A 24,012-nucleotide genomic window follows, 5' to 3' on the forward strand; every position below is an offset into this window, starting at 1 on the left:
CTGTAGCGTCATAATCCAATGCTCCCTATGTTAAAGACAGCGAGGACAGGAAATCATTATTTTTTGTAGGTATAAATCTATTTAGGTTTACAACAGGCTCCCAAAGAAAAATATACTCTCAAGTAGGTCTCATGGTTTACAGTACAGGTCTACAGTATTATTGCACCTCTTACACAGATATGCCCACAAGAGAAAGAACGTGTCAGGTGACTGAGTTCTAACATGGTTAACACCTTTAATGAACCCACAGTGCAGTTTTTCTTTACCTATAATTGATTGAATTGGGACCCTTGTGTCTGAATTCCAGGTGATAAAATAACGATGATGCTTTGTGTTCCCATTATCTGGCCAGATGCTGGCCACTGAGTGGTGCTAAAACGCCATGGTTAAAGATCCTCAAGTCTCATCCATTACTTACCAAACATATTTTATTTGTATTAATTATAGAAAGGTGCTGGGTCACCGTTTCTTGGGAAATAATTTTGTGGAACTCCTACTGATTGGATTTTATAAGAAGGGAAATAAAATGTAGTTTTAGGTGACAATGACTAATTAATCTAGGCGATGGGTACAAGTATGACATATGCTGCAGATACAGTAGCCTATATCTAAAATAACAGATGCCAAATGATCTCTGTATTATGTAAGTATTGTATTTTGCTAAAAGTGTCTAAATATCTATTACTCCGGAGTTGCTGTGAACGCTCTTCTTTAGTGTCTCAGACTAGCTGGTGTATTTACGGACATATTCAATCTATCCTTATCCCAGTCTGCTGTTCCCACATGCTTCAAGAGGGCTACCATTGTTCCTGTTCCCAAGAGAGCGAAGGTAACTGAGCTAAATGACTATCGCCACGTAACACTCACTTCCGTCATCATGAAGTGTTTTGAGAGACTAGTCAAGGACCATATCACCTCCACTCTACCTGACACCCTAGACCCCCTCCAATTTGCTTACTGCCCCAATAGTTCCACAGACGACGCAATCGCAATCACTTTGCACACTGCCCTAACCTATCTGGACAAGAGGAATACCTATGTAAGAATGCTGTTCATCGACTACAGCTCAGCATTTAACACCATAGTACCCTCTAAACTCGTCATTAAGCTCGAAACCCTGGGTCTCAACCCCGCCCTGTGCAACTGAGTCCTGGACTTCCTGACGGGCCGCCCCCTAAACATCCATCACTAACATTGAGTGGCTGCTGCCAACATATTGACTCATCTCTAGCCACTCTAATAATGAAAACATTGATGTAATAAATGTGCCACTAGCCACTTTAAACAATGCCACTTTATATAATGTTTACATACCCTACATTACTCATATCATATGTACAGTGGGGAAAACAAGTATTTGATACACTGCCGATTTTGCAGGTTTTCCTACTTACAAAGCATGTAGAGGTCTGTAATTTTTATGATAGGTACACTTAAACTGTGAGAGATGGAATCTAAAACAAAAATCCAGAAAATCACATTGTATGATTTTTAAGTAATTCATTAGCATTTTATTGCATGACATAAGTATTTGGTCACCTACCAACCAGTAAGAATTCCGGCTCTCACAGACCTGTTCGTTTTTCTTTAAGAAGCCCTCCTGTTCTCCACATGACCTGTATTAACTGCACCTGTTTGAACTCGTTACCTGTATAAAATACATCTGTTCACACACTCAATCAAATAGACTCCAACTTCTCCACAATGGCCAAGACTAGAGAGCTGTGTAAGGACATCAGGGCTAAAAATTGTAGACCTGCACAAGGCTGGGATGGGCTACAGGACAATAGGCAAGCAGCTTGGTAAGAAGGCAACAACTGTTGGCACAATTATTAGAAAATGGAAGAAGTTCAAGATGACGGTCAATCACCCTCGGTCTGGGGCTCCATGCAAGATCTCACCTCGTGGGGCATCAATGATCATGAGAAAGGTGAGGGATCAGCCCAGAACTACACATGTGGTCTGATGAGACAAAAATATAGTTTTTTGGCCTAAACTCCACTCGCCATGTTTGGAGGAAGAAGAAGGATGAGTACAACCCCAAGAACACCATCCCAACCATGAAGCATGGAGGTGGAAACATAATTCTTTGGGGATGCTTTTCTGCAAAGGAGACAGGTACAACTGCACAGTATTGAGGGGAGGATGGATGGGGCCGTGTATCTCAAGATCTTGGCCAACAACCTCCTTTCCTTAGTAAGAGCATTGAAGATGGGTCGTGGCTGGGTCTCCCAGCATGACAACGACCCGAAACACACAGCCAGGGCAACTAAGGAGTGGCTCCGTAAGAAGCATCTCAAGGTCCTGGAGTGGCCTAGCCAGTCTCCAGACCTGAACCCAATAGAAAATCTTTGGATGAAGCTGAAAGTCTGTATTGCCCAGCGACAGCCCCGAAACCTGAAGGATCTGGAGAAGGTCTGTATGGAGGAGTGGGCCAAAATCACATCACGGGTGACCTTAACATTGATAGAAATGATTGAGTAAAACACTTTCTCGAAATCGAAAGTAATTCGACAACGATTAGTTTCAGTGCGCAGCCATGCTTCTTTTCCTCACAGACACCTAAGATAATAAGAGAAGACAAGATGAGATTGGTCTGTTTATAGTATGCATGTTGAAAGGGTGTGTCGTCTACCATCGTTCAATTCCCACCATTCACTTCCTTAAGTTCTCAAAAAGTGTATCCTTACTCACCTCCTTTTGTTATAGCATCTTTGGTGCGAAAGACGATTACGTGAAACCCAGAATGCATTGTATGTCAACAAACATGGCTCCACACATAGCTGAAAGTATCTTAGCTCCTCATAATCAGTACAACCTTCAAAAAAGTATTTTACACACATACTATGTGCTTATTACAATCCATGCAAGAATCGGAATGCATGATTTATCACCGGTAATTGAAAAACATGTTAATAAAACAGTAAATATATAAATAATTACCACAAAAAAAACATTTTCTGATAGTGATTTATTGATACAAATGGCGAGCGCAGGCAGTCAATCACGTAACCTCTCGCTCCCACTCTGAGCCATTCGGTGTTGTTGTTTTATGGATGTAGCTAGTGAGTTAAGTTGTAGCATTAGCAATGTCTTTCAAAAGGAGACAACTCACAAATGCAGAAATTCTGGAGATTTAAAAAAATTCTGACAATGTGTCTGAAAGTCAGGAATTAGATTCTGACAGTGACAGTGAGGAGCTGCCTCCCAGCCATTGAGAACCCTGAATCTGAGGACCCCTTGTCCACTGACAACGTCCTAGTTCCCTTTGAAGATGCTGGTGGTGATGGAGGCAGATCGACAGTGGATGAAGTACAGGAGTTCTGTGGTAGCTGGAAGGCTGCCAGCCATTTCACCCCTCCTGGCCCTGTTGTTTGCTTTGATGAGTCCCAGTCTGGAGAGCACCGCCCCTTGCCATTTCCATCTGAGGCAGAGTGCTTCAAGTTGTTTCTGACAGAGGAGCTGGTGGGAGACATAGCAGAGACCAATCACTATGCCTTGGAGCTACAGGAGAAGAGAGAGCCAGGAGTGGGGGGGACAACCACAATTTGTGAAATGTATACCTTCCTGGTGACAGTCCTTCTCATGGGGAGAGTAAAGAAGAACTCCCTAAGAGAATACTGGAGCACAGATCCTATGTTTGCAACTCCCTTCTTTGCCACCCTCTTTTCCCAAGACTGCTTCCTAGTTCTGCTGCGATGACTGCATTTCATCAACAATGATACTGCCATCCTAAATGACCCGTTATATAAAATAAGAAATGTCAACAGCTGGCAGTAAAGTGACATGACAAACGAGACATCCATGTCCTCTCCACTGTCCATACAGCAACCATGTCAGCCACAGGGAAGGTGGACCACCTGACGGGAGAGAGAAAAATCAAACCAGACCGCGTGCTTGACTATAGCCTCAAAATGGGGGCAGTGGATAAGGAGGACATGATAAACAGCTTTGTGGAATGCACTCAGAAAACGACCTAGTGATATAAGATATATTTCCATTTTTCCAGGGTAGCTTCAAAATACAGCAAGCCAATACGTCTCTGACGCAATTAGCATTGTTTTACAGAACTAATAGAAGAATGTAGCTAGCTACATAAGCACGATTGAATATAACACTATAAAGGTTATGAAATGAGTAACGTTACCTCGCGTGTTCGCGGTTATAAGGAATATACACATATATTATGCTCCATAAACACAGTGAGCTACAGTAGAAACGGTATAACACAACATACATAAACTATTATAAGGTAATAAGACACTTACTTTGATAGAAACGCAGTCTGGATTTGAACATGCGTTGCAAAATAAATGTAGAAATCTATGTTATTCAATTATTGCACCCACACTGCTCGCGCGCGCCAACGAGCGTCTGCGTTGCCAAGGGCTAAAATAGAAATCAGTTCTATTTCTGACGCAGATCGCGCTGCAAGTCCTGCCTCTCCCATCTCCTCATTGGTTATACCCACGTGGGTGACTGAAAGACGAACGAGGTCAGTGGCGGTAATGCACCTAATTTATGAAAGTTGCCAATCGCAATATCAAGTCAAGAGAAGAAAAGGCCTGGAAGGAAGAGAGATGACAAGAAACGATTCGGTGTGTTATACCCATGTTAGTGATTGAAAGACGAACTGTGTTGCCGGTTGTCGTGGTAACACTAAAAAAGTTTAGATGCCAATCACCATATAAGGTAAACTCACCCCATTCCATACAAATGTGCGCAACCTCAACATTCAAACGAGGCTACAAAGAAAACTAATGGGACTGTAGCGCCTGTGTTGACTTCAAAATTGGGGGTGTGAACTATGTTTCTATTCAAGCGTTGATCAACATGGTAATGGCTCTATAGTATTGGAGAAAAGTTGAAAAAACTGACCCTCTGTTACATCTTGACGTGTCATGTCGTAATGTACAGCATGCATAAAGCAACTATTTCTGTCTTACAATCTCTCTCCACCAGGTGTAACACTTCTATCATCCTTTAGAAACAAGAAATTGACAGTAAGGGGGGGATACCTAGTAATTTTTTTAATGATCATTGCATGCGATCATCATTCTCAAAGCCGCTGTTTACTTCTAAGATCACTTTAGCACCGCCCTAAAAACCAGATTCAAATTTGACACAAACCTTCAAATAGGTATGAAATGACACATTATATAAACTCTTTATAGGGTTTTATTTACATTTTTAGAGGCGGTTTGGGTTCCGTGTTAGGCAGCTGCACCACTTGGGATTCATAAGGCCAGGGTAGCTTCAAAATACCACACATGCTAATACTTCTCTGACGCAATTAGCATTGTTTTCCAGAGCTAATAGAAGAACGTAGCTAGCTACCTAAGCATTGAGTAAAACACCATAAAGGTTATGAAATGAGTAACGTTACCCCGCGTGTCCACTGTTATAAGGAATATACACCCAAAAATTATGCTACAGTAGAAACGACATGCAGAAACTATTATAATGTAACAAGACACTTACTTTGATAGAAACGCACACATTTCCAAAGTTATTATTGGTAACAAAAACAACTATGACTGCGATGCAGGCAGCAGATGGAAATTGTGAACACGTGTGTGCAGGACGGGAGATGAGCAAATGTCTGCAGAATTTTGTCCGGGTCAGAAATGTCTGCAAAAGTAAAAATTACTACTTTTATGTGAATGAATGAGGCGGAACACACCTCAATTCAAACTGTTTTTAGAAAATAAAAAAATGGTTAGAAAATAATTTGAAATTGACAAATTGAAAACAGCCTATAAATAAAAACAGTCTGCATGCTTTGATTTGAGGGCAGAGCAGATTAAATGTACTGTTGCATAACAATCACATTCTGGAATGCAGAGAACGTTCTAACATCATGTGCATAAAAAAACTCACGCTGGGGCAGCCATTACACGGAACCCAAACCGGCTGCGCGCCATCGTGCATATATTTATTTTGTCCTCCTACACCAAACGCGATTGCGACACGCAAGTTAAAATATCAAAACAAACTCTGAACCAATTGCATTAATTTGGGAACAGGTCATTAAACCTTTGTGGCAATTTAGCTCGCTAGCTTGCATTTGCTAGCTAATTTGTCCTAGGATATAAACATTGCGTTGTTATTTTACCTGAAATGCACAAGGTCCTCTACTCCGACAATTAATCCACACATAAAACAGTCAACCAAATAATTTCTAGTCATCTCTCCTCCTTCCAGACTTTTTCATCTTTGAATTTAAATGGAGATTGGCATCTAAACATTCATAGAATTGCTACACTGACCTGCAACACAGTTCTTCTTTCAATCACCCATGTGGGTATAACCAATGAGGATATGGCACGCTGCATCAGAAATAGAAAGGAGTTCTATTTTAGCCCTTGGCAACGCAGACGCTCGTTGACGCGCTGAGCAGTGTGGGTACAATAATTGAATAACATAGATTTCTACATTTATTTTGCAAAGCTCGCGCACGCGACGCAAGCGGTGTGGTCAACCTATTAGAGAGTTTTGGAATTCACGCATGAAAGGGTTCGGGCACATTGAGGACGTGGAATGATGAATTATATCATATTGGCGACCGTTTTTTCCATGGTTTTTGCCGAAAAGTCACCTCGGCTGAAATTCATTGTAAAAGGTATGTGCTAATTTAGCTGTTTGCGTTTAGAGTGGTCAGATACGCCCTGTCTGTGTATTAGGGTATAAACGAGAACCTTGTTTTTTCCTCCATGGAAATAGTTAGATTAACAATGAACAATAGACTGTAGTATACTTGAAAATCAAAGTAGTGGATCACTTTCCTCATCACGCGTTTATACATGCATGACATCATGCATGATTCAAGGCAGACAATCATGTAAAATGTTCCACAAAATAGAAATGTAGCCTAATAATGATAGTAGGCTATATTAAATTGACAGAATGATAGGCATTGTGTCAATGAGAACGGATCTCAGAGAAACGCAAATAATGTGATGAGAGAGAAAACATGTTGGACTTGGTATAATTGTATAATTTGAATAGCCGATTTGTCAAATTGTTTATGCGTCCCAGTTCTCAACTAAAGGAAATAAAATAAACAATTTGTATTAAATTAAATGGAATAAATTAAGCACTGTGTATTAGATTAGATTAATCTTCTTGTGATATCATTTAGGCCCAGTTGCCTATTCCATTGTAATGAAATGGAAGGGACAGAAGTGTTCATACGTTTGGAACAGGTTTATGGCAGCGGGAACGGTGGAATTATTCAGAACCAATTGTGTTTTACAAGAAACTAGCTTAATTAAGATAGCCTATTATTGCTATTTAGGCGTTGATTATTCGGGTAGCCTGTCCTATACAATAGTGACCCACTCCTACGAAGACATCTAATCTTGAATTCAGAGCGCACATCAGCATGCCAATGCCGAGGCTGTATGTTAAAGGCCCAGTGCAGTCAAACATGTTTTGCCTGTGTTTTATATATATTTCCACAATATGAGGTTGGAATAATACTGTGAAATTGTAAAAAAATAAAAAATAAAAAATAAAAAAAAAGTTTATAATGCCCCTTTAGTGTAAGACCTGTTTAAAAAGGCCGTTTGGTGGGATGGAATTTTAGCCTGCCTGGTGAAGTCACCATCACCAAATTTGGCTGCATTGGTCCTTTACGGGTTTTGACAGGCTCGCAGTGTTGCACGTTTTGGCATTTCGGTCATTAATAATCCATGTGTGAGGTTCAACCTAGCGCAGTGGGTAGACATTTGCCAGTTGTCATGGAAACGCAGTCCTGGTGTTGTTTACCAATCAGACTGTTATTTGTGATCAATGCCCGGATATTTCTTCTGATCTGCACCTCATTTGGTCTTCAAGACAGAATATAAGGCTAAATAATACGTGCTAATTGAAAAGAGTGCTGAGGAGCTCTGCATGTAATGTCATTAAGTTTACTTAAACACACAATGTCAGTGAACGTATTGCAAAACCACTACATTACAGTTAAAACCCAGCAGTATGGTGAATAGTTAGCTCGCGCTGCAGAACTGCAATGCAGGTGCACGAGCTGACGCGTTGATGGTAGGTACTGCAGTAGCTGAGGCTTGTTGAGGACAGAGCAGCAGCATTAGCTCCAGGACCTCATTAACACACGCGAACACAAGCGCGCGCAAACACGCGCACGCGCACACATCCATCCTCACAACCCAATTAATATTTATGAGAATTCCGCGCAGCAAACTAACAATTATAATTCCAAACTCATGCCTCACACCTTGCACAGTGGTCTAATATATTCACAAGATGCACGGACGCTATAGTCGTTACAGGTGTAAAGGACAGTATTCCTCTTGGCAGATCAGCAGTCAAATACAGAACAACATGGTGTATTTTTTTAACATATCAAACTTATATTATACAAACCTATAAAGGGATGTCATGTTAACGACATTCAGTCTTAGTGTACCCGACAGAGACATGTCAAAACAGAAAGATTACATTGATGAAGCATAAGCCTAAGTCAACACCTGGGACAGCGCCATTTGCCACTCTTTTGTCGGCCAATTGAGGAAATTGTGGTCTACTTTCCTGTATCATTGAGAACGTCAGTCACTGAATTGGTAGACACACTAGTGTCAGATTTGCTTGTGCCTGTAGGAATAGGAGTCCCAAGGGTAAATTGACCTTAACCATGGCAACCAATTACATTTCAGTACAAACTATCTCTCTGATCTGTACAGCTTTAGCCTCATATCAAAACTAAAAGACTTGGGCCAAAAGGTAGACTGGCAGCTTTTTGAATTTTATTTTAGACATTACATGACCACACCAAAGCTCAATTAATACATTCTTGTTAAATCCAATTAATGAACGACACTGATCTACTGGTATATCATATAACGACTTTGTAACAACACCTTCTCTTAATTTACTTTGATATGGCCCACAGAGCCGGCCAGGTACCACTTCTCGAAACCGGAGAACTACATGTCAGTGTACCACCAGGAGGGCACAAATGTGCTGTACGTGGGGGGCCAGACAGTGATCTACGTGCTGACTTTCACTGACAGGGGGGTCCGCGACCTGCAGGTGAGTTGCTGGTAACCATAGAGATGAACAGAGATACTCGGTGGTGGTGACACAGTAACCCAATGCAGGCACAGGAGACTGGCTTAAAGAGGAGGCAGCAGCTGTCGACCTAGTTCAACAGCCTCGAGATGGGTCATGCATACATTTATAGAGCAGATCTCATCTCTGTCCAATCGGAAAAGGAAGTGATTATATAGTGTGGGCTTATGAGGTCAACATACTGTGGTAAACCGTGGGGTGTTGGGTTGAGCGTGCAGAGATTGACACAGAGACAAGGAGGTTTTAGTCCGCGAAAACAACTTTACTACTTTACTTTATTTTATTTTTTAAATGTATTTTTATTGGGGTTTCACATTTCCCCTCCCGATCTGATAGCCCAGGTACTCCACCTCGGCGTAGCCCAGCTTGCACTTGTGGGGGTTCGCGGTCAGACCTGCATCCCTTAGCGCATCAACCACTACCTGTAACCTGCAAAGATGTGACTCCCAACTGTCACTGTGCACAATTAGGTCATCCAGATAAGCTGCTGCGTACTCACTGCGCGGCCGCAGGACGCGGACCATGAGTCGCTGAAAGGTCACTGGTGCCCCGTGGAGCCCGAAAGACAGAACTCGGTTGTGGTATAGCCCCCCGGGGTGGAGAAGTCAGTCTTCTCCCGGGAGGCCGCTGCCAGTGGCACCTGCTAGGACCCCTTTGTCAGGTGCTGACGTATCTCGCCATCCCCAAGCGGTCGATCACTTTGTCCACCCGGGGCATGGGGTAGGCATCGAACTTACTGACCTCGTTCAGACCCCGGAAGTCATTGCAGAAGCGGACGCTTACATCCGGTTTCGGAACCAGCACTATGGGGCTAGACCGCTCACTGTGGGACTCCTCCAATACCCCCATTTCTAGCATTGTTGTCACTTCCCGCTGGTCCGCCACCCTCCGGGCTTCTGGTATCCAGTATGGCCACTTACGCACTTTTTCTCCCAGACGTGTGTGGATATGATGTTCCACGAGATCCGTGCGCCCTGGCACCTCGGAGAACACGGACATATTCTGTTGGACTAACTCTCGGAGCTCTTGTCGTTGGGTCGGGCTGAGGTCTTCCCCCATTGCAACATCGACAGAGAGCGTGCCATGCTGTGACCGGGTCCACGTTACGCACAGCGCCTCGCGTGCGTGGCATTTCTTCAGTAAGTTCACATGATAAAGCTGGAGGGGTTTTCTCCGCCCCAGTTGGCGGACCTTATAGTTGACGTTGCCTACCTGCTCAACGATGTCGTAGGGCCCATGCCACGTAGCCAGGAATTTACTCTCCATTGTAGGGATCAGCACCAAGACCTTCTCACCTGTTTGGAACTGTCGTGGTTGGGCCCCCCGGTTCGAGACACGCTCCTGGGTACGTTGCGCCTGGGCTATGTGCTCTCTCACCACTGGCCAAGTCGCCGTCATCCTCCCCCTCATCTCCTCCACATGTTTGACTATGCTGCGAAGGGGGGGTCGGATGCAATTCCCAGACCTCCTTGGCTAGGTCCAGCAGCTCGCGGGGCTGACGGCCATACAGGAGCTCAAAGGGGGAGAACCCAGTGGATGCTTGGGGTACCTCGCGAACTGAAAACATCAGGTGGGGCAGCAGCTGGTCCCAGTTCCTCCCGTCTCTCTCGATGACCTTCTTCAGCATCTGTTTTAGGGTCTTATTGAAACCTGTCCATTTGTGGATGGTACACACTGGTCCTCACCTGTTTTATTCGTAACAGATTGCAGACATCTTTCGTCACACGAGACATGAACGCGGTGCCCTGGTACGTCAGGATTTCCCGCGGAATACCCACCCGGCTAAATAAATGGAAGAGCTCCCATGCGATACCTTTTGCTGCCGCCGTGGATAGCGGGATTGCCTCAGGATACCGGGTGGCGTGATCCACGGTTACCAGGATGTATCGGTGTCCCCTCGCGGTCTTCGCCAACAGACCCACCAGATCCATTGCCACCCACTCGAATGGCACTCCTATGATGGGCAAGGGAACCAAAGGGTTTCTATACTGTACCCTTGGAGCTGTGATCTGGCACTCCAGGCAACTAAGGTAGTAGTCCTCCATGGCACGCTTGACTCCGGGCCAGTGGAACCGGTTATTTTCTCCATCCCAGGTGTGCCCCAAGTAGGTGGGTGTGGGCAAGCTGCAACACAGTCCTAACATACTGGCTGGATATGAGTAACCAATCTTTTGTCTCCCCATTATGGTTTACTGCCTGATACAATAAATTATGCTTGATTGCGAAGTGGGGGTAACGCCAATCACTTACCCCAGGTAATAGTACGCCATCCACCGCAATCACCTGGCCCTTAGCGTTCTGGAGATTGGGGGCTTCTAACTGGGCCGTCCCAAACTGACCTGTGAGGATTCCCGAGTCGGGAGGTCCGTCTAGGGCCTCCACCTCCATAAAGCTGTCTTTGTGTGCACCCAACAGGAGGTGACCTAACTCGCCATCCGGGTTACCCCAGAGCTGGGGGATGCGGTGGGCATGGCCTCCTCCCGGCTGGGACAGCTCCAGGCGAGGTGCCCCAGCTCACCGCACTCATAACAGCGTCTCTGATCTGGGTCCAGCAGCCGCCGACGTTGTCGGTTTGGGTCATCCTCCTTCTTCAAAGCCTCGGCTGGTTCCGTCCGGGCCCCCTTCAGCCCCTCGCCTCTCTTTGTGTTGTTCGTCCCCCTCTCTCTGCTCGGGCCCCTAGAAGGTCCTGGGTGTTCTGGTGAATTTCCACAGTGATCAGCAATTCCTCCAGGCTCCGGGGGTTCTGCATGCTCACCGTCTTCTTCATCTCGTATGGCAGGACCCGAAGGTATTGATCCAGGATGAGCTTGTCGAGCATCCTGGGGGACGGTACTTCGTCAGTAGCCAGCCCTTGGTCAGGTGCACCAGGTCGCTGATCTGAGCACGGGGGGAAAGGGTGGGGTCAAAGGTCCAGTCGTGGACCAGTTGTGCACGGCGGGCGAGGCTGAACCCATATTGGCTCAGGATCTCCCATTTGAGTCCCTCATAATTCGCGGCCTGGTCAGCGTTCAAATCAAAGTAGGCCTTCTGGGCCTTCCCAGAGAGGTAGGGTGCCAACAGGCTGGCCCATTTGGGCTTGGGCCATCCTTCCCTCTGTGCCGTGCACAAATACGACTCCACGTCATTTTCCTCCCTTAACTGAACCAGGAACTGATTTGGGCCAGACTCCTGAGCCCTCCCAACCTTCAACTGGGCTACCTGCACTACCAGTCTGCGGTTTTGTTGGTGCTGCTCCTCCAGTGCTTGCTCCTGGAGAGCCTGTTGCTTCTGCTGGCTGAGGATGAACTGAGCCACCAGCTCCTCCATGGAAATCTCTGTACACTTGACCCCACTGCACCTAAAGCTACTGAGTTGCCCACATTCTCCACCGTATGTGGTAAACCGTGGGGTGTTGGATTGAGCGTGCAGAGATTGACACAGAGACAGGGAGGTTTATGTCCGCAAAACAACTTTACTAAGACAGAAAATAAACATAACAAAGAAAATTCACTTAGGTTTGGCTCAGTCCTTCTTCTCTGCTTTTGCTCGGTGTCGGTCTCTCCCTCGTGGTGTGCCACAGTGCTCCTTTTATTTGGCCTCCACGGCTGGTTGGCACTTTCCACTAATTATCTCCACTTGGAGCTATCTGTGTCGGTGTGCCCAGCTCGCATACTCCCAGCAGAGGGAGCCAGCGTCGCATCACGTACCTCCCCTCCATTACCACCCCTCGGGGTAGACCTCCTGGGATACCACAATACAATAAAGATAATACACTGAGCTAATAATGTCAACGTTGACTCGACAAACATGAGCAAAAGGTAGCCTATCATTTGTGTTGTGACTTCTGATTGTCTGTGCCCTATAGTTACGCTTAGTTGATCAAATATTAGAGACAGTAAAGTAATCCTCCCTTTGTTCGTTTATGGTACAGGACCAGACTTTTGTCATTTTCAATCAGCACTGAATTTGATTGCAGTTAATTGAGTATTTGAAAAGGCCTAATTTGCATACGAGTTATGGATAAATTGTATGACATACTGGAATGTATCTTATATTATTACAGATCCCTGTGGTAACTGATGAAAACGCAAAGGCAGCTTGCATCGCCAAATCAGACCCACCAAAGGTAGGTGGTCACCACCATCATCCTCATCATCAATCTTCGTCATCATTATCACCATAATTACAGTGAGGAAAGTTTGTTGCTACTGAGAATGTTAATTAAACAGAGACATAATATCAACATGATATCGACACCAGTAGAAACTGTCCCAAAGGTTAAAGGTTGGGACAGGGGAATGGTACAATGCTGTATTTGGTATTCAGACACAAATTACATCTGGAAGTTTCTCTTGAGATAAAAGTCCTGCCACTGTACTTAATGAATAAGTGATGCAATGCATATGAAGTTATGCAGACAATGCATTCCCTCAGTACTGCAGAGGTAATTGTTGCGCTATCTGCCAAATTAGGGAAAATGGATCAGTTCCAATATTCTCTCTCTCTCTCTCTCTCTCTCTCTCTCTCTCTCTCTCTCTCTCTCTCTCTCTCTCGCGCTCTCTCTCTCTCTCTCTCTCTCTCTCTCTCTCTCTCTCTCTCTCTCTCTCTCTCTCTGATACAGTTGGAGTGTGACAATTTCATAACAGTCATTCAGAAAGTCAATGACACTTTTGTGGTATGCGGGACAAATGCAGGAACCCCCAAATGCTGGCTGCTGGTAAGATGACATGATGATGAATAGAATAGCTATTGTCTTCAACGTGTGTTTAGTGTTCTCACAACGGTCACACTTTCATCTTACTTATCTCCTGTATCACTTTTATAAAAGTTGGTAATAGTGTTCAATAAAAAACTTTAACTAACTAAGGCCTATTTGTACTGTATACAAGGAGGTAAGAGCATTCAGGATATGGCTTGTGAGGTTGTGATGTAATTTCCTCTCCATAGGTAAATGACACTGTGCTGACTGACGCCCCCACCAATGGACAGATGGCACCAGCCTCTGACATCTCCCCTCCCTACCCCTCCCAGAGGTCTGTCAGTCTGTCCGCAGGTACGATGAGAGGACAGACAGACACTCCAGCCAAACATCCATAGAAACTCTGCTATTGGCACAATACCAAACCCATCCCTCACCCCTCCATCCAGCCATTATGTTCATCATTATACAGACCAATCAGATCCTCAACATTGGCTTGGGTATGGGATAGGAGATCTGTTTAAAATGGTACTATAGTACTACAGATGGTTCACGACATGTAGCGAAGCTGTAACTCACAGTATTATCGGAATCATGGCAAGGTTACTTTGTATAGCAGGTTCTGTGATAGCGCAGACCAGGCTAGACTGGAGTGATGAACCAATGAGCCATTTGCTAGAGTGGGGCAGCATTCTGATAACGTTCAGTTCTCATTGAACCATTAATGTCATGATCCAAATTACCTCCCTTATTGCTATGGAGACAGTGCCCTAAGTGGGGTAATTGTAATACGGTTATGGGAGGGTGTTGGCGCAGTCAGCTGTCTTCTGTTGACTTATTTTTTATCTCTCCCTCTAACTTCTGTTTCTCTCTCTCTCCCTCTCTCCTCTGTATCTCTCTCTTTATCTTTACCACCCCCCCCCCCCCCCCCCCCCCCCCCCCCTCTCGCTCTCAGATGGGAATCTATACTCTGCTCTGTCAGCAGTGGGGCGTCACCCTGGCTCTATCCGCCGGACCTACGGCACTCAGAAGCTCCTGAAGACTGAGACCAAGTGGCTGCAGAGTGAGTGGGATGAGAGCAACATGGAACTATAATGATGTAGGAGAGCTGCATGAGGCACTGGAATGGATGAGCATGGAAATAGCAAGTCTATATGATCTAGTATCTTGTAACTGTAACATGTTGCATGCAGAAATGTAATCCCTATGAATTCTTCCATTTTAAAGATCATAAGTTAAGTTCACAGTTGTGATAGTCATACAATGTTTTAACTCCCTGCATTATGTACTGGAAGTCTTTATTAGCCTATGAAACTTCCAAGCAAACACTTTTATCACAATGTATTTTTTAAATACACCTTTATCTCCGTACACACTAGATGGCCCTGCTAGAATGAAATGCATTAGTTTGAAATGGGCCCAGATAGTTACAACCAGTGACTGAGTTGGCCTGGTGCTCACTGGCCTCAAATGTTTTACTACCTGATTGAGTATTAGTGTTTATAACATAGTGCCTGTTAAATAGTGATGAGTACCAGCTCCCAAATATAAAGAGTATTATTTCAGTCCACTTCAAGCACTGGTGGAAGTCCTTTCTCTCTCCTGCTGCAGGCCCCCAGTTTGGTGGAGCAGCAGTAATGCCAGCCTCTCAGAAACACAAGGAGGAGATCTACTTCTTCTTCAGTGAGATCAACAAGACGGCCATGGTGGACGAGGAGCCCTACAGGTCGCGCATCGGCCGAATCTGCATGGTAACCACAACAACATCACTATATCAGCTGCATTGCAAGGTTATTGCGTATTAAAGCAGAGCTCCGCGAAATGAGAAACAGCACCACTGGTCACCCCATGCACATTTGTTATTGTTGAGTTTTTTTAAAACAGAAGAGATGAGCATCCAGCCTCATGGTAAAAATAAAACGTAGCACATACTCTGATGTTCATCCGTGCAATGATGTCAGAGGGGGGACAAAACTGGGTTTGTTGTTTGAAGTAACATCTTTGTTGTTGTAATATTGCAAACGAACCTGGCCGTTTCAACTGTTGTATACTGTGTGTCCGTCTCCAGGTGGACGAGGGGGGCATAAAGAACCTGCTGGCGGACTCGTGGACTACCTTCCTGAAGGCAAGGGTGATGTGTGGTGCGGGTAGCACCCCCCAGCAGTACAACAACATCAGACAGGCCTTTGTGCTGTCTGACGTGGCCAACGAGAAGAGGACTGGGGTCATGTACGGCCTGTTTGCCAACGCCTGGTGAGTAGACACCTTACACCTTACACCTTCAACACCCTCCAACCCATATGGCTGCTTAAGACTGTATCATGCTTAAAATGCAGGAGAGGAATGAGCTGCACAAACAACATAATCAGAGGAAAGGAGGAATTATGCACAGCACATCCAAATGGGGCACAGGAGCTGGATAGACATGGACAGCAATGAAAAGTTTCAGTGAGGAAAATATTTGATTGTATTTGAAAGGGAAAGGGACAGGGGGGATACCTAGTCAGTTGTACAACTGAATGCCTTCAACTGAAATGTGTCTTCCGCATTTAACCCAACCCCTCTGAATCAGAAGTGGGCTATGCTCTGTGGAGGCGGCCAATTATTTTTGAGCTTGAGTGCTTTTATTAGCATATTTGAGCGGCCTTAAATCTTTTACGTCCTTTTAGAGAGTCATAGTAATCAGTCTGTGATTGAATTGCTAACAACATTCCGATTCACATTAAGTTTGAATAAAGTAAGTAGAAGGAAGGAAGGCTTTTAAGTGTTGTATTGTTTGGTTGACCAGGGACACAACAGTGATATGTGCTTACTCCATCGAGGACATTGACCAGGCCTTCGCCACGTCCAAACTGAAGGGTTACAGCAGTCCTCTGATTGGACATCGCCCTGGCACAGTAAGACACCCACTGAATCAGTTAAATTAACTTTATTTGAATTAACGTTTTGTAATGCCAATCAAAGTCATTTTACAAAGGCCAATTGCATAAGCTCATGCATGTGAGTCCGTCAATTTTGGGGAAGTGGAAGATTTGTGTTTCTATTTTGGAACAGTTGCAGATGACAGACGCTGGTTGTGAAATGATTGTTTAAGGCAAAGCCACAGCCTAAGTCTGTCTCCCTTCCTGATTACATCACTTTCATTACATCACTTCCTGTCCCAGTGTGCCTTCAAGAACTCCACGGCAGCCCACAACCCTAAGACCCTAGTGGTGATCAGGGACCACCCGGAGATTGAGGACGTGATTAGTCCGGTCGGGGGAGCTCCGCTGAACCTGCCCACCGACGATCACTTCACACACACTGTCGCTGCCATTGTACTAGCAGTAAACGACGAGCACTATAGCGTGCTGTACCTGGGAACAGGTGTGTGTGTGTGTGTGTGTTTTTGCCGTCAAGCTGTATCCCATGTACAGGCGTTTGGTGTAACCTATTTAAAAGTTATCTTTTAGAAGACGTAGTCTCCTTGAAAAAGTAAATAAACAAGTTGTTTGCTAAATGCAGGCATGAGTTGGGGCTTATTATAAGAGTGCATTTTTGGCATGAATCCCAGATAAATTGACTGAATTTAAAATAAAATAAAAAGTAGCTACAGACTAATCGATGTGCTCTGATAAAGAAGTCAGTTGCTACCACAGGGAAAGTAGTGATAGAGCTGTGAACAGAGCCATGGGTCTCTGAGGTGGCCTAATAACAAACTAGAGCAGTTAGTCTTCTGTGGGAAGTAATAGCCTCTCAATGTGGGGAGGAGATAAGAGAGGACAGGCCGGCTCCTCTCTGTAAGTCACCCACTGATGAATTGACCAGTAGAGGAAAAAGGCAGCATGTGCTATTATAAACCTGGGGCCATATTCAATCAAAAATAGTCACTGAGTTTCCGGGATACATAAAAAAGGAACAGGTCTCGACCATGGTGTCTCTCTCTCCTCTGATAATGTTCTCTCTCTTTCTGGTGATAGAACAGGGGAAAGTGCTCAAGGTTCTGCACACTATCGAGGAGGCCTTTATCATATCCCAGTACTCCCTCTTCCATAACGAGGGTCCTGTTCTAAGCATGGCCATCGACTCTAAGAAGGTACTGTGAGACCATCAGCGAACACTCCTTAGCAGCTCACACTAATATCCATAGAATAATTTGTTTATGACGTAGCTGCAGTCCAATCCATTTAAACAATGCACTTCTAGTGATAACCACTGTGTGTTTCTCTGCCTTCTCCCCCAGGGCCACCTTTATGTGGGCACGGCAATGGAGGTCCAGCGCATACCATTGGCTGACTGCGGTCGCTATGGAGACAGTTGCCGGGAGTGCATTCTGTCTCGGGATCCCTATTGTGGTTGGGACGCAGCCAGGAGGAGGTGCACACCCATCCCAGCTGGATACAACATCAGCACTGGGTATGAGATGTGATGATGTCACTCCTGGATTACAGTTTAGATACCTATGGAAAACATGCAGTGTACCAAAAAATAACAATCAATACCAGCCATAACATATCATTTCTTGCAGAGGAGTGTCGAGGTTCCAACTACTATTCTAGGTTTTATGATAATTGTTTCATTCACATAAAATGGTTGATTGTTCAAAATGGTACATGCTAATTTGATGTTCCTTCAATAATTTGTTTCATACCACAGGGCACTAACTCAAAGTCTGGACCATTCCAATGCCTCTATCTGTGGTGAAGCTGCTGGTGAGTGCCACTCCGCCTCCTCTCTGACTCTCTGTATCTTTATTCACTGAAATAAGGAACTTTTTTTCCAGAGCCTAACTCAGAAGATGATATCATATAATTGAGCGGATGCTCAAACCCATTGGGTGGTTTAATATCAAAGTTTGCCCTCACTTCAAAGCCCAATAGCTTCAGCCATATTATTAACCTCTAATAATCCAAACAAATGATGGGATATGTACTGTCTTTGTTAGCAGTCTCTTTTTTCCATTACTTCTGTTGGTCGCAGTCTCAGTGCAGCTATCATGCATATTCGTTGACTGTTTCCCTTTCTTCCATTCCTAGAACAGTGTTTTTTAAACTTAGGGAGTGGAGGATGAAAGGTGATGCAATATCGTATATAAAGATATTATATTTTGATCTGTTATTTTAGCTGATATTTTCCAGAGAGAGCAAGTATCAGACCACAGAAAAAAATAGATGCATCTCTGTGTCAGTTTGTACACGTTAGTCTGGTTTTAGGTTTACCGGGGTTTGAGTCACAATTGTCCTACTAACTGAGAGCAAAGTTATAATTTACAATAACCTGTATATTTTTTCACAACTATTAGTGTGGCCTCTTACCCACACATTTGTCACATAATGCAGCAGTCCTGCCAATCCTGTCCTTCCATTCCCATTTTGAACTCACCTATGATTGTTACCGTATATACGTAAACAATCCATAGGTATGAAACCATAGCATATTCTCTAGTCTAGGGAGCCCATAAGTAAGTATTTCATTAGGGTGAGATCAATGTTAACCAGGCTGTGCCATCTGAACCCCCACAGCACCGAAGACCCATAGGACAAACCCCAAACAGGTGGTGATTGACTCGGACGGCCCCGTTAACCTCCCCTGCCCCGTGCGCTCCTTTCACGCCACCTACCGCTGGGAGAAGGACAACTGTATCCAGCACTACCCCTGCTTCATCATTGGAGACTCCTGTGTGCTGGAACCCACCCCTGACCTGCCCCTTAAGCAGGGGGTGTTCCGCTGCATGGCCACGGAGAACGGCTACAAGGTGGAGGTGGTCTCCTACAGGCTGGTGATCAACAGTGGGCCTCTGCCTGCCTCCTTGGCCTCCACCCTGGGGCCCTGCCTCCTGCTTGCTGCAGCTACCCTCTGGCTCCTGTAACCATTGCAAATGCTAAAGCTAACCCCTTAGCCTCTAAGGCCCTCTCTCTGTCAGACAAGAGAGGAGGGGCCACCATACCCAGATTAGGTTCGCAGAGCATTGCTATTAATGGTCGGGTAATGCGATTAGTGTTGCCCACAGAGACTGTTTTCAGAAAAAGTGTTTTTTTATTTAATTTACATTGTTCAGGAAATGCCTGAAAATAAACAAAGCCACTTATTTTTAAATTATATATGGGCTTACCATACTAATCAATACTGTACTGTTTAAACAAAAAAAAATACCTAAAACAAACTGAAAATACACAACATTTAAACTGAATTAATACATTAACATCAATATGGGTTTTATGGAAAGACAAACTATAATATCATGTCTTAGTCTGAATTTTAAATACAGATTCAAACCACAAGATGTGCTTTGCGAACCTTGCCTGTTCCACCCAAGAAATGACATCTCATGAGTTGCGTTAAATACCATATCAGGCCAATTTCTCAACTTATTTTTAAACTTGATTGTCCTACTTTGTGAATATTTGAAGCTTGAATACTGCTCTAACATCCAAACATCTTGTTGAATGTCATAAGTATAGGATAGTATTTAGAAAATGTCTGGTATTGTGTAGAAAAAAGCCTTAACAATTCTGAGACATACCTCCTAAGCACAATTTGCAGTGGAAGCAAAACTGATCAATTATGTTGACTTGAAACTGTGAATGAGGTGGCCAAGCCTTACTTTGATGCTGGGAGGAAGTGTCATCATTTTGACAAGAAGTCATATTTTTGACAGGAAGTAGGTAGAAGAACATGAGCTCATCCTCGAACATCACTGTGTCTCGGCAAGTCCTCTGCAGTAAAGGCCGTTTTTGCATCATTTTATTGGATAGTATCAGACATTCATATTATGCTACTTCATTTTCAATAAACATAAGTACAGTAAACATCATTCAGTGGCAGGTGAGGCCAAATCAGAATTGAGTAGATGACATGTAGAGTTAATGGCATTTTGCAGTTTGCTATATGAGAAAAAGCTTGTGATTATATGAGTACTGTGTGTTAGGTATTTTATTGCTCCGCAAATGCTGATTTCCACCATTGCTGCCTATGTATATGAAAGTTATTCTTGATGGTTCAAGGTTTTATACTGTGCGGAAGTCCCGAGAGGACAATAAAAAAATCCTTGTCATGGCGAGATAACTTATTTATCTCGTGAACACGACATAACAAAAGTTGTTTTGTCGACATCACGAGATGAATTCTATAAATAGGAGTAGACGCATTGATGATAGATTGACATTATGGCAGAGGCGATAGAGCCCATGGTGGATCAGCACATATATTTTTATTGATTGCTACACTAAGGGATGGTACATTTCATGCTAACATGTCGCTCATTGACAGTTTATAAATTAGAATGTTAGCAAGCTAAATGTCCCTTACCTTGAGCTAAGAGTGGCAGGTAGCCTAGTGGTTAGAGCATTGGGCCAGTAACTGAAAGGTTGCTAGATCAAATCCCTGAGCTAACAAAGTACAAATATGTCATTCTGCCCTGGAACAAGACAGTTAACCCACTGTTCCTAGGCTGTCATTGTAATAAGAATGTGTTCTTAACTGACTTGCCTAGTTAAATAAAGGTTAAAAAATAAAAGAGCTCTTGGGGCATCTGATACCTGAAAGGCTGGCTTGTTTCCCAGGTGGTGTGCCAATTGCATGCAAGCAACAATGCAGCTAGTCTTGTGAGTGTCTTAGCTAGGTAGTCTTATTAGCTAGCTAGCTTGTTATATATGCTGGTTGTTGTTAGCTTGCATAACTAATGTGTATAATTGTAAGGGGCACTTCATGTTTTATGGATAATATTACAATTTACAGCATGGGTGAGCTCAATTCCTGACTGATAAGATTATATTTCTTCCTCAGAGCTTGATCAGATTCAATAGCAGTCTCAGATTCCACCTTGTAGGGTGTTTCATAGGTACCGCTTCTTGCAGGCAGATTAGCAGTCAGTGCATTATGTATATGATCAAGACTGAGTGCGCTTGTTTCCTGGCAGGCTAATTTGATTCAGTAGCAGCCTCAGAGGCTGATAAGTCAGGATCCTGCCTAGTAGGGATCCTGCCTAGTAGGGTGTCTGCAAGGAGCCTTACATATGAAACAACCTACAAGGCAGCATCCTGATTTATCAGCTTCTGAGGCTGAAATGTAATCTGATCAGCCTGTCAGGAATGCAGCTCACCCACAGTAAATGTGTCAGGCATCGTTCAGGGCTTAAATGCCTCACTTTGCGATCAACACAGCCACAGGGCTCCTTGATGAAGTGGTTATCGTGCATCTGAAGAAATGAATGGATGATGCATGGTACTTTTGATTATCTCGTGATCGCGACAAAACAACTTTTGTTATGAAATTAATATGTCTTGATCTCGACATAACGAGGGAACTTTAAAAAAAATCATATGTCCTCTCTGGGTTTCCGTAATACTGTGGTTATACAATGATATAACTCTTTGACTGCTTTAACTAACCTATTCTCAATGGGAAAATCCAATGCATAATTCTCAAAGGGGTTATTTTCATACTTGTATCTGTATGCTGTGACAAGCGCTTTACATAATTTGATGGGCTCCTTTTGTGAAGTAGAACACTTTGAGCAGCCACCATACTCTGGGGAGAAAGACTGAAATTAATGATTTACATATTTGGAAGATTTGGAACAAAATTCCTCTTTAAGCAATAGATGTTTTTTAATTTAGCACCTGACCTCAAAAAATAAAAGTATGTTGGAGACAGAGAATGTTTGCTGGGAGGGAGTGGTTTACTCAGAGCAAATGTTGAATGTAACATAGTAATATGAATGTAGTTGCAACAAAATGCAAGTCTATTGTTCCCATTTATTGATTGTAGTATCTCAGTACTGAAGCACCATCTTACAACCACTACGGTGTTTTGAACTGTGCCACTGAGCATTGTGGCAAATTTTGAAATGGCAAAAAACCACTGTCGCCTGAAAATATTGGTCGAAAACAGGCTACATACATGCTGTTCTTGGAACAGTTTTAGCCATAGTTCTGCAGGTTCCATCTTTCTCTCTGGGGGTGGCTGTACGTTTGTTGTCTCGAGGTCTCAGGAGGATCTGCCTGCTGCATTGCACTGATGCGGGATATTGACTGTGCCAAACATAAGCTGTGTTGTGCCGCCTCATCCGCCGCCTGCCGCTTCTCACTCACTTAGCACTTTGAGTAATTGGTTTCCCAAATCTCTTTCTCAAACTCACACATATTCTTAAATATGTCACAAATACACACAGGCATATCGGTGCGCACACACACCTCTTGTTTACCAATCACTCACTTCAATCTCATTCTCTTTACTGGAGCTGGTGTGTCTCTGAAAACAGTGAACAGAAGCCTCTCATACGCTAGCCAACACTAATTAGGCAACTGAACCTGTATCACTCACTGCAGAGAAATACAAGCTCTTTTACCAAGACAGATGGCCTAGAGTCACTGGGTATTGTTAAAAACGGTCAATGAATCATGTCTGTGCAGAGTTGATTGTATTTGGCCTTTCATGGATTTCAAAATTGATATGGGAGTTTCGTTTCTCTGGAGCACTTTATTTAATGACCACCTTCGTAGCCAGGAGTCCCTGCTATGACGTGGACATAAACAGTGGCTATATCGCATGCGGGCGATTATCCTTATCCTAGAAAGATTTAAACCGGTTTGTTTTTGTTCAATTTACCCGTCCGATAAATAATGCCAGCGGAGAAATAGAGTGAAGTGAATCTATTGTCTTTAAATCCTTTCTCTGGCGCTTTGGACAGTGTTGATTCTGTGTCTTAGTACGTTTTGTTACCAAAATCATTCTTTGTTTTAAGGACAGATGTCTGTCTATATGAAGTGTTAATACATGTCCATGTAACACATCTGTAACTCCATATGTTTCCTTTTACTGAACATGTACAGTGAAAATCAATAAAGTAATCAACTACAGTATTTCCTTTTTTATGAACTTTTATTTATTCAGGGTAGCCCAATTATGTATTTTTTCACAAACTGGAAGCAAAAATGTATATCATTGGTCTTTTTTTAATTTGCATGTGTGTCTGTGAAGAGAGAGAGAGAGAGAGGGGGGGGGGGGGCAGAGGAAGGGATGTGGACAAGCACATCAAACGAGGAGAGGGAGAGAGTGATTCATACTTAATGGTATAAAACATGAGCATGGCACGGTTTGCGGCACAGTGGAAAGTTGGGTTACTTTAAATTGTAGCAGATTGTGTTAAATTCATGCTTGAGAACCACAAAATGGTTGAATTCCACATTGAGTGAACTATGTTAAATGTTGCACCATCTACTGGTGTAGAAATGTATGACAGTTCAGTGTCAACGCTCCACATG

At 43.8% G+C, this 24,012-nt stretch overlaps 1 protein-coding gene across 1 annotated transcript; it reads left to right on the forward strand.

Annotated features, from left to right (window-relative positions):
* Positions 1 to 6,458: 6,458 nt before the first annotated feature.
* On the forward strand, positions 6,459 to 23,610 carry si:ch211-113g11.6 (Sema and PSI domain-containing protein). Its single transcript, XM_021559185.2, has 14 exons — positions 6,459 to 6,622; positions 8,912 to 9,051; positions 13,133 to 13,195; positions 13,691 to 13,786; positions 14,017 to 14,122; positions 14,724 to 14,831; positions 15,380 to 15,519; positions 15,837 to 16,021; positions 16,557 to 16,665; positions 16,933 to 17,134; positions 17,728 to 17,843; positions 17,991 to 18,163; positions 18,404 to 18,459; positions 19,270 to 23,610. Exons 1-14 carry the CDS (start codon positions 6,541 to 6,543, stop codon positions 19,614 to 19,616), a joined length of 1,923 nt encoding a protein of 640 aa, XP_021414860.2. The 5' UTR covers positions 6,459 to 6,540; the 3' UTR covers positions 19,617 to 23,610.
* Positions 23,611 to 24,012: the final 402 nt, after the last annotated feature.

Source organism: Oncorhynchus mykiss, chromosome 2 (genome assembly GCF_013265735.2).
Source record: "Oncorhynchus mykiss isolate Arlee chromosome 2, USDA_OmykA_1.1, whole genome shotgun sequence".
NCBI lineage: Eukaryota > Metazoa > Chordata > Actinopteri > Salmoniformes > Salmonidae > Oncorhynchus > Oncorhynchus mykiss.